General features: G+C 40.6%; 1 protein-coding gene across 1 annotated transcript in view; it reads right to left on the bottom strand.

Moving 5' to 3' along the window:
- The window catches only part of OXSR1 (oxidative stress responsive kinase 1), a 79,014-nt gene that overhangs the window by 2,889 nt on the left and 64,232 nt on the right, over positions 1–11,893 (bottom strand). The window contains exons 10-17 of the mRNA XM_015852904.2: positions 10,433–10,498; positions 10,132–10,254; positions 7,183–7,218; positions 6,029–6,184; positions 3,450–3,523; positions 2,705–2,757; positions 1,641–1,709; positions 704–768 (exon numbers count right to left, since the gene is read on the bottom strand). Of these exons, the coding sequence (XP_015708390.1) occupies positions 704–768; positions 1,641–1,709; positions 2,705–2,757; positions 3,450–3,523; positions 6,029–6,184; positions 7,183–7,218; positions 10,132–10,254; positions 10,433–10,498 (642 nt within the window). The remainder of the gene's footprint in view (positions 1–703; positions 769–1,640; positions 1,710–2,704; positions 2,758–3,449; positions 3,524–6,028; positions 6,185–7,182; positions 7,219–10,131; positions 10,255–10,432; positions 10,499–11,893) is intronic.

Below are 11,893 nucleotides of genomic sequence, written 5' to 3'. Positions count from 1 at the left end.
CATTGCAGCCAGCATCACCCAAAGTTAAAATTGAGCTTTGTTTTTTTTAGTTTGGGTTTTTTTGGGGGGGTTGAGGTAGGAAGAGCTGGGACTGAAGTTCTGCCAGTACCTGCTCTGGTGAGGGCTACATGCACTGAACAGGGAGGAAAGAACAGCTTATTCACAGATGGGGTCAAAAGGAACAATTTACAGCTTCGTTGCCAATAAAATGGCTACACCCTTGCTTTATCACTATAGTTATCTAAGCATTTCACTATCTCTGCTGTTATCTCTCCTCCTCTAAGAAAGCTCCTTCACTGCTTTTGGCTTTTCCCCATCCCCCTTCACTTCTTTCTCTGTCACCCCTCCTCCTTCAAGGAGTCACTGACATTTCTTAGCCCACTTACATGCCCTGTTCCTGCCATTTCCAGCCTGTGTAACTTCCAGGCATAGAAAATACCCTTCTGTAACATTCTGTTATGCTTACTGGCCAGGGCAAGGGAAGCTCGGTGTTAGCAAATCATCTGACATTTAACCCAGGTCCTGCTCAGAGGACAAGAAGGGAGCCTTCATTGCCTACTATTAGACAACCAGTAGGAAGCTTTGGAAAGGAGGATTTAGAACACATACATTAGATGCCCACAGTAGACACCACATGCATCTATATGCAATGCTTTATCTTTGCAAGTGACAGCTTGTTCAATTAGGGAACAGGAATAAATACCAGTTTGAAAGTGACGGATCTGTTTGCTTGGGGCTCTTCCACAATTTTCTGCAAATTAGCTGCAACTGAAATCACACACACACACACAACAAGAAAGATGGGCAAATATTAGGTCAGGACAGAGAAAAACACCCCAAACTCATAAGGTCTCTTTATATTACTCAAACTTTGAACAGGTTAAAATGATACAAGAAGTTTAGGCTTCCATTAGACTCAGTTTATTTAAATCTAAAGACTTTTGTTACGGTGCTTCTTTTTTCCTCAAAGTCTAATTAGTAGTATCAAGATTTCCAAACATGCCTGAAAATCCATTTACTTTTACACCAGCTGCCCTTCCAGATATTGCAGGAACAGTTTTGCTTTCTGTAGTTGAAATACCCAGGTACTGTTAGCAGTTAAAAGTCTCACCTGCTGCATAAAGTGGACATGTTTATTTAGGAAAGTGTGCTTGGAAGTATTTATTCATACACACTTGAGTACGGAAACAACACATGCTGTTGCTTTAGCCCAAGTGCACTGCATGCAATAGTGCTTCATACTTCCTTCCACAGACTGCCTTAAAACAAAAAAGCCTGGCTGATTCCAGTCCCAGACCTCTCTTTGTGCAGAACCTGTCAGCAGTACAGGCTTGTGCAGCAATTTGGCAGTGCCTGTGTCAGATGAGACTGATTTAGTCAATGCACTGATTAACTTTCATTTCACATTTCGGGGAACATTTGCTTTGTAATCTTTCCAACTAGATTCTATTCTTGTGAACCAAAGGTTGCATAAATATATTTGGGCACAGAACTGCCACTGGAATTACCAACAGTTTTATAGTGCCACTGGGGAAGAGAATCAAGGCCATGGAGAACTCCCCTGCACCCACTCATCAGGTCATTTTAAAGATGCAGAAATGACTGAAATGGTTAGAGCAGAAGAAAGAACTGATAATTACCTATTACCAGATCTCTGCCATCAACAAGCCCTGCTGAAATTAGTTCCTGAGACACACCATCAGCAGTATCTGTTGGGGAGAAACACAAGAACTGGTTACCATACGAAAGAAATTGTCCAGCTGACACAAGTACCACATGGAAATCCAGAAGCTTGCACAAAAAACCAAACAGCAACAACACTGTCTATGTGAGACAGTGTGTGCAAGCTGCTGACTTTCATTTCAAGTTTAATTTTCCTAATGCTGACTAGAAAGAGTTGTCTGTACTGAGCTGGAAATGTTCTGTTTTCTGAGCTGGAAGGACTGTGCAGTTCCAGGCTTGCTTGTTTTTCCCTACCCTTGTCAGGGCAAATCCTGAGGCTACCCTAAACTTTGCAGAGTCCTTGGCCTTCTCAAAGACCTGAGATATTCCCTTCTAAGTCAGTAAAGAAATCCATCCACTCACCCAATTCAGGGCACACCTTAATTACACCCTACTGAAGAGGTGTCTTTCACTGTGTAGTAAGGCAGCCTAAAGGACAAACTGCTGCAAGCCAGACATTTACATAAGCAAGTTCTAGGCTTGCATGTCTATTCCACAATAAAAGGGTGTCGTGTCAGTGAACTGACTTGGTAGGGCAACAGATCTTCTAAGTGGAAGGGGAAAGCCAAACAAACTAGTATCTGCATTGCTGTGCTCTCAGGTCAGTTCTTCTAGCTATTCATTTTCAATATGTGATCAAAAGGGAAAGGGGAAAACCAGACGCTTCTATACCTCAACCCGCCTACTGCTTACAGCACTGCAGTAAGACAGTTCTGTGCTATGCTTCCAGACTCCAAGCTAAAAAGCACTGAATGGCTGTAACTCAGTCATATTTGTAACAGTTTTACATGAGAAGCCTCTCAGCTGCAGCGTTCAATTGACCTAACAGCTCAATCATAACTCAAGCCATAGAATACCCTTGGGAAGGCAGGAGAGGCAGGCACACACATGGCATCTCCATACACCCAACTGAACAATATCAAACACAAAAGGTCCCTTTAAACAAACCACCCACACGCACCCAAATGTCACAGCAGCTCACCTCTCCCTGGTGTAAATTCAAATCGGATGTCATTGAGTTCTTTTTTTGAATTCCTGGGGAAAGAAGAAAATGTTATATGGAAGGGAACATTTCATTGCACTAAGCAATGCTCAAAAAGAACACTGTGCTACCACTGAAGAACTGGTCTGTGAAGAAAACTGAGTTCACTACACTCTTCCTCCTCCTCTTCCTCCTGCTAAGAACCAACCCAGTGCCCATCTACAACCAACACAGCCATGGAAATGAGAGACAGATTCCTTAAACGAGAAAAGTCAACATGCATAATGATGACAAAGTGCACTTATAACCCTTTTTCTATCTTTTCCAGGGACATGAACCAGAACCCAAGTCTTGAATTGGATAAAAGCTCTTCAGTCTCAGAACTAGCTGACTGAAGTTGTGTTGGATTATCCGGCTACTGAGGCACATGGCCAAGATCCCTGGATCCCTGGCCCTCTTTTGGAGAACCCAGCTTCCTTCCCAGACTATCAGAGTTCAGGGAGATGTATTCAAGTATCAAAACCTTCTTCAACCTAATTCTTGTCAAACTGGAGAAGTAGATGAGATGAAAACTGCTGTTCTTAGTCCCAGTTTCAGGAGGTGAACAGAATCCAAGCTGACAAACAATTTGTGGCCACAGCTTTTCAAATAGAAGGGCACACAACAAGATGCACTATGGAGTTCTTCCAGTGTCCCTCTCTACAAAGGCTCGCTTTGACATAACAGATCAGTTAGGTGTCCTTACCTTAACCTTAGTACAAGGCTGATGGGGACTTTCGTATCTTCCTGTACCGGAGCTGCAGCGGGGGCAGGTGGGGCCTGCAATAGGATTATGTTATTTTATAAGAGACTAATGCTTCTTTTCTGTAGCATTAAAATTAGAGACAACCTCAATCAACTATAAGTAACAATAAACATTTAACTCATGATTGGAGTCCTAACAATACAATGAAAATCAAGACAGAATGAAATGGGAAAGCTCTGTGCTTAAATAGTAAATCAGGATGTTCTCTGCAACTGTCTCCAGGAAAGGAAATGCTACACAACTTTATGAAACGTCAAATTAGCAAGAAACTTCAGAATAGATACTTAATGTAAAGAGAGTGCTTGTTTTGCCTCAAAACATTAAGGTTTTCAGGCATTCTTCCCTCATCATGAAGTGCCTGCCAATCATCAGGCACTTCAAGACCTCCTGTGTTTTAATCTCTGCCCCAAACATCTGATTTACAAATGTGATACAACTGTGAAGAGTACAGAGGAAAAAAATTAAATGGTAGATTAGCATAGACTCCCAATTTACTTTTTAGGTAAACTGGGGACTTCAGCTACCTATTTTCACTTCTAAATTAGTTCTGAGTAATTACTGGTACCTGCAGTCAAAGCATTTTATAGTGCTGAGCAGCAGATTTCCAGTAGGAAAGATCCATCTTTATAGCACTTGTGATACTTCCAGTAAAGGACTAATTATTAATCAAACTCTACAAAAAACAACAACAAAAAGCAACCAAAAACCTCGCACTCACTGAAAAAAGTCAATTACTCTTTCTCTGTACAAATTATCTGTGCTGCACGTGCTGAGCCAGGGATTTTAAATCTGCAGTAACAAGACAGACAACGTCTAGCTGATCTTTTAAGCCTAGAAACCTTGACCACGTTCTTTGTTTCATCCAGATCACTGGTTTATTTTTCATGAGAGAAAATGATCATCCTTTGTTTCAGAATCGTTTTCTACTCCATCCATTGGTGCTCTTCTGTCACCAATGCAGCTCACAGCTACTGACCACAGCCTGGGATCTGCTAAAGCTGTAAGCTTTACCAGTGAAAACAAGCAGAAGATGATAAAAAGCACTGAGGTCTATAAAATGGGAGCAAACAAGCTACAAGAACCAAAGGGAAGTTATAAGGAAGAACACCATAACACACAGAGGTATGAAGTTCAACTTAGGACAAGCTACCAATAAATAAGCTATTGGGGCATAGCGGCAGGGAACTGGATACTCCACTAGTACAAATCAAAACACTTTAATTGAGGCCAACATGGCAACATCAATTTACTGAATTGATGAGTCCTGGCCTTCACTGTTGCTGGTGTTTCAACTGCTGCATAGAATTCAGGGATTAAATACTGGCTTTTTTTTTTCCCCTTCTCTTCCCCAAGAGATGTGAAAGTTTGATTTAAGCACTAAGGCTACTTATACCACAGCCAAGAATGCGACAGATCTCATCTCCACTGTTTTTGTTTAATGACTAATGCACTATCTTTAATGGCTCTGTAAACAGGAACACGAGCTGCCTGCAGTGAAGCGACACACACATCTTTTCAGTTTCCCTAAAACACAAATAATGAAATGTTTCTAGGAAGGAGCAAGTCTAAGTTATTTTTCTGACTGACACTGCCAAGTTTCTTCCCTCTGCATCTGCCAGTGGGTGATGCTACCTTGGACCCATCCAACTGACACAGCTTCTGCCCATCAACATAAATGAACATTAGCATCTTTTACGAAGAGGTGCCATCACTCAGGAGTTTGGCACACTCTGCAGTGCTTAACCACAAGAAACGTTCCAAGCATCTCCGTAATTATTTGGTTTGGCCTTTTTTTCTCTTTTTAACACACGTTAGAGCTCCTTCCCAATTTTGGCACGTCTGCCTATATGAACTAAAACCTACAATTTTTAGTGATGCAGTTAGAAATTAAACATGGGCTTGTAAAGCCTTTTAAATTCCCTGTTCTCCCATCTCAGCTTGAAATGGATGTGCTTGAAAATACCACAAGATTTAGAGTTCCCCAAAGAGTTTTCTCTGATATTTTTTTTACTACTATGAAGACAGTAACAAGCTAGGCCCCTTTTCTCTCCTTCGATGCCTGGAGAACCTACATGTTCTAGTTTCTTCCTTTCATTTTTCTCTCCACTCTTATCCCACAGACTGCAATGATGTGGGAGCAAACACAATCAGAATCTATTTTTGGAGCACCTTAAAAACTTGTCCTCAAACACCAGGAATAAGCAGCTGCCACTGAAACCACTCTCCCTTCTTACCTTTAGCCTTACCTTAAAGCAAACACTGCACTCCCTTGATGGCATAAAAACATAAATCACTGCTCACCCACAGTGAAAGTTTCACCAGAAGAACTAAAAACTGCTGAGCTCACATTGGCTCTCTTCCTTTTACAGCTACCAGGCCAGCTGTCACTTCTATGTAAACAGCAGCACTCATGCAACTCCAGACAAGCAACTTTCAAGGCTGTCTTCCATTTAATCACGTCTCAGACACAACGGTGAAGTGCAAAGCTGAAAGGCAGTACAAGAGGTTTTTAACCTTACCTGAGCTGCTGCTGGGGCTGCTGGAGGAGCCTGACTGGGGGGAGGTACAGCAGCCTGAGGTTGTGCAGGTGCTGGTCCTGCAGCCTGAGGTAGTTGAGTAGGTGCCTGTGCTGGAGCATTGAGTGAGGGAGCTGGAGGCTCAGCTGATGGGAATAACTGCAGGCAGAAAGGTGTCTGAATGAGAAATAGATGCAGGCAAAACATATCCAAGCTTGGAAAAGGTGTAGGACAGGATATTCTCTCAAACTTTGATGCCTACTTATATTTCCTAGTAGCCAGACAGTCAGAATACAGCAACTCTGCTAGTTGTAAAGCACTTTAGCATCTATCAATTATTTATCTGTTTGTAAAACAAATGTCAGAGTCAGAGCACTTAGGTATTCAAGTGAAAACTGCTTTTCTACATAGCACCAGTGCTTCAAAGCATATAAAACAAACTCTTTGGGACTGCACTTACTAAAGACAGCTCCTTATCAAGAAAACATATACACAATGTAGCTGTGGAGATAGGGAGGAGAGCTAAAGAAGTTTAACCTTTCTGTTGCTCTTAACTCCAGTTATTTGAAACAGAGTAATTGGTTTTGACATGATGGCCAAAGAACTGTGAACTTGGTGGCACTTCTCCAACTCACTCCACTGAATTGTAGGAAACATAACTCACCTTGGATGCTTAAAGCCTGAGAATTAGATCTTCAAACCACAATATATATTAGGGGATGTATCACAGTGGAGAAATTCATCCCAAATGGATTATGGTTTCATTTCTGATTTCAGAGTTAGGTAAAAATTATACTACAAGAACTGCAGTCTTAAGACCTCCTTTTATAATCAATCATTGGAAACAGGAAAGTAGAACAGGGCAGCCTAACCCAAGACTAACTCCTAGGGCAAAATCTTTTCACATAGGTAAGGAAAGGAAGGACACAGTGCATGCTCTAGGAAATAAGCAGCCTGTATCACTGAAAGATAAGATATATTCCTAATGTAAGAAGCACAAGATACAGCTGAACGCAGATTACAAACTACAATTAAGTTTTGTTTGCAATCAAATGCTACTAGAGATTTATTTCACAGCTTTGAGCGGAGGTTCCTACTCAGTGTATTTGTAACAGAAATAATAAGTTACCATATTTGGGAAGACATTTAATACTTACCTCTGAATTCTGTACAGGTTCTTTCACTCTGGGAGACTGAAAAAACAACAAGAAAAGGTTGTCATTGCTTTGACAGAAATTAAACTTATCAGCTAGAAGGACTTGTCAGAGTTGTACTGAATGGATAAAACTGTTGTGTTTTGGTTTTTCTTTAATTACATATAAATGTTAAGATGTTTAATGAAACGAAAGCCACAGTTTGGTGGCTAATTAATCATATTATAGAACCCAGAAACTCATAGTCATGTCTCAGGAGCTGTAGTTGGCATACAGTGGTATGCAATACATAAGCTGCTCTGTTAACCAATAACAAGATCAAGCGTTCTTGAAGATCACTCAAGATTAGCTCGAGCTGCTTGTGCAAGATCCATTGTAAGCTACCCAAATCTTGCATAAAAAGATAAGCAAGAGATCAAGAGATCTGCTTTGCAAAATTCCATTAGATCAGTGTAATGTGGAAGAAAGTGCAGTCAAAACAATTTGGTCAATTTTTGCTTATCAATAAACAAAGACAAGAAGCATTAATTATTTCACATGGACAGAAAGGAATTGCTAAGAATTCCTGAAAAGCTCTGCAATTAAGATAGCCTGCATTTTTGGCTACTAACAGGTCCAATTACTGTAAAGAGATAAGACAGGTCCATGCTGGGATTAACAAAATAAATGTTCTTCTACACCTGGTGCCTAAAAGACAACCTGATATCAGGACAGTATGAGTTTGACAGAATGAAAGTCATCACGACACTAAACTAGAGGCAATTTATGCAATAACCAATGCCAATGACTTAACCAGTACAGGTCAGGACAATTTGTAATGTATGGCCCAGAGGCATCTCACTAGAGAAAAAGAAAAGGTTTTATTTGGAGAATAGCAATTTGCAAAAAGCCATCTGGACAGAAGGAGAAGGAACAGCTCCTTCACAGTGACTAACTGCAGACAGTGTCAGGAAGAAGAAGTCACACAGCTGGAAAGGTAGATGCTGAAATCCAACCTGGAAGGTTAAAGGCTGAAATCCATCTTGATGTGTTAAGCCTTCACTTGACAGTGACCAGGCAAAGACGAAAAATATGGCATTGCTCCCAGAGGTAAATAGCAATGCTCCACATCTGCAGGCCTCAGTTTTAGTGCTGTTCTCTCATGCAGAAAGTTCGTATCCAAGAGCACCCGGGCGCCTCAAGGAATAACTCAACCAGAGCTTGTCCAAAAGATCAGTGTGTCAGACACTGTACAGACAAGCATGGGACACAGGCCCTGCCCTGCAGCTAATCAGCCCAGATAAAGGGCAAGCAGAGATAAACTAAGGAAAAGACATGAACAGGCAGAATGGAAGTAAGAGAAACATTAGAATGTATTTATACAAATAGGTACAAATAGGACGACTGGAGGGGACATGCTTAAATATACATGCACACAGGCAGAAAACTTTTTTACTATTAATATTTGTCTGACTTCAGGGACAGAAAAAACAAGGTGGATTTAATAAAGTGGAAACTGACAGTAAAATACAAACTATTTATGTAAAGCTTTTATAGAGGATAGTAGTAAAGTACCTCAGCAAATAAAGCCAGACGATAAGCCATCCTTTAAGGCTGACAGCAGTAAAATTCAGGTGCAGCAGGAAAAAATAAAGGCTACAGTCTAAACTCACACTATTAAACTGCAATGGGATTACAGGCAGGTGGAATTCATGTAGCATTTGACATACGGTTAAAACAGAGGATTAACACTAGCCCCTCCATAACGTTGCTGTATTTGGAACAAATGTTCACAATTTAGATCCAAGTCTTAAAAGGGGATCAAAAGCAAGAGGTGTATGGGTGCTCCTACTCTTTTCCCTTTGGGCTCCACAAAACAAAGACACTCAGGGCCCAAAAGTGAAGGCCAAGAACATCCCAAATTAAAGAGACGAGAACAGAAAACAGTAGAAGAAAATATTGAAAAAGCTTCAAGAAAAGCCAATAAACTAAAAAGTAACTTGAAAAAGAGCTGGTAAACATATGTTTTTCTGCATAAGAGGAATGAAACAACTAAGTACTGTTCAAATAACTGGTATTAGTTGATAGGATTCTGAGCTTAGAGACAAGATAGAAGACGTTCTAATTAACCTCCAAAATAGAGTTAGGGCCTTTTAGAGTATTCCATCCTACAGATTGATCGTATTTTAGTCTATAAGAGAGATTTAGAGGATTTAAGCTTATAAAGAATATCAGTAATACCCACCAGCTACCAAGAGATCTTCCTTAACTGCACAAAGGAGCGGATGCGGTGAGCTCTTTAAAGTCACATATCTGTTGCCACAAATTATTACATGGAATTGCTACACTAATGGCTATCTGAAAAAACTAAGATTTCAAAAGATACTAAAGGATGGCTTTAAATATTGTATTTCTACATAGATCACACCAGCAGTAGGATGACAGAAGTGGAAGTTCCCTCCTTGCAACTTCAGGGATGGGATAGGATTTTCTACTAGGGACTATTAGATCTCAGTGTAACTGAGAGTAAAGAACTAGATTCTGTTTCAGATATCAGCTGTAAGAACAGGCCACGTTAATTCCAGTTCCATCTTGCAGATTGCAGTAAGATAAAACCTCTCTTGAGACTTCCAGAAGAAAGCACCTTAAACAGGCAGTTGCCTTAAATACGAAGAATATCCAAACTCAAGTGAATTAGCATGCCAAGCTGGGAGCACACTGTCTGAATTCCTGCTCTCAATTATGCTCAACATCCCTGAATTAGACCAGCTGTGTCTCAGAATGACTACAGGAAGGAAATCAGTAAGAACTTCAACCTTCAGTCTGCTTTCTCTGGTTTGGCTGCAAACTTGAGGGGAGCGATAACAATAATTAACTGTATATCACACTTAAAACAAAGCTTGACCCACTCCAGGGATATTTACACATCCTGCAGTTTGAAAACAGAAAGCTGTTGGGAATCTGAGGACTCACCCTGAGCTGTGAAATTGCTGCTCTGCCTTCCTCGCTTTCTTCATCTAGTTCATCATCACTCCATTCCCAGCCGCCATCCTCAGTCTTATGGAGACGCCCGCTGGATCCTGGGACTCTCCTCACCTGTTCAGCACAACGACAGGACAAGGAAATTGCTTTTAGAGTCATTTTGTTTTAAAAGGAGAAATGCATCTTCAGTCAGTGTGTTCAAACATTCAATAAAACATCTACTATATCTAGAAAATACTGTACTGCAATAATGCTTGTTAAAAACTAGTACAACCCAGAAGCTTTGCAGTACCTTTTTGGATCTTTCAGTAATTGTTGGTGCTCTCTGTAACATCTTCTCTTGTAAGAACTCTTTATTCTGCAAAAGGAAAAAAAGGAGAATAGCTGAACATTTACATTGCTGGAAATACCTGAAATTCCTTCAGGGCTTCTGATAACTAAGCTGTTTAAAATAATTTCTAATGCTTCCCCCTCTTTTCTTCTCAAAGAGAGACTAAGGACAATTTTACTGCTGTCTTCCTTTGTACTACAGTATATGATGTTTTATCCTAAGTACCCTCTAAGTATTACCCTCTAAGTAACACCCTCAAACAGGCCAAGACATGGGAATCCCTATCCACAGGCATAACAGGACCCAGTACTGGGGCAACAGCAATTTGAGTCACTGGAAAAGCAACATGTGATGTGCAGAGAAGGAGCAAAGGCAGCAATCACAGCAGGTTAAATACCGGGGAACTGCTGTAATGATCTACAGCACTGCATTCCTTAAGATGTACATTGCTACATGTTGATACACGGCTTTCAGAGTTATCAAAACATACATTATATAAACTATCTTTACATTTGGTTCAGCCTAAGCATGTAGAAGTTGGACTTTCTCATCCTCAAGATACAGCTGTCATTTTGGCAGAGACCAATGGCTGACGGCAATTTAACACTGAGCACTAGCTGGTACGCATTATTACCTCTGGGTTTAAGTACTGCCTCATTTACAATCATGTTAATTTTCTATCACTACACACGCTAATAGATTACTCTGTAGCAGTTTAACGAAAGCAATTTTATACACAATGAAGTGCAACATGAAGTAAAACCAGCACCAGCCATGCACAGAAAGGTCAGCAATGTGTAAACCATCTCCCTGTCACTTTGGACACCAAGTGTGCTCTCAGTAAACAAGATGCGAACAATTCAGTTGCCTAAAATCCCATTCTGATAACAAAAATAAACTTGATGTGGCTCCTCTACATGTCTTAATCTGGGAGATGAGACCTACTGCCATTAACTGCTGACACCCCAATGCTCTATCATGTAGCAATGGATATATGCTCATGTAGTTTGCTTTATGGTTGCAAATGGGAATTTCCTGTTATTTTATATCACGAGATTTTCACTATCTCTATAGCAGAAGGCAACTTTCCACACAGTGGGGGCCTTATTCACTGCTTTGCATACAGACTTGTGCAGACAGCTTATAGAGTTTACTAAAACATAAATATAAGCTCCATTTACTGCCAGACACCTTTATGGCTGGACACGCAGCCAGAATGGCACCATTACAAGAGAAAGAAAAATCCTCAAACTCACTGAAAGACATTTAAATGCTGAAGAATTTCTAAATAGTTTATCCTAATAGCGACAAACGCAGAAGAGAGATTTCATTATGTCTGTTCACAATGACCCATTCAACTCATTCAGCTATTCTGGCCCTCAGTGGAACAGCCCACATTCACGTCAGTAAAGCTTTCACCAT

The sequence above is a fragment of the Coturnix japonica genome, chromosome 2 (assembly GCF_001577835.2).
Source record: "Coturnix japonica isolate 7356 chromosome 2, Coturnix japonica 2.1, whole genome shotgun sequence".
NCBI classification, from domain to species: Eukaryota; Metazoa; Chordata; class Aves; order Galliformes; family Phasianidae; genus Coturnix; species Coturnix japonica.
Note: the sequence above shows the minus strand (reverse complement) of the source record. Positions and strands in the feature narration are given on the sequence as shown.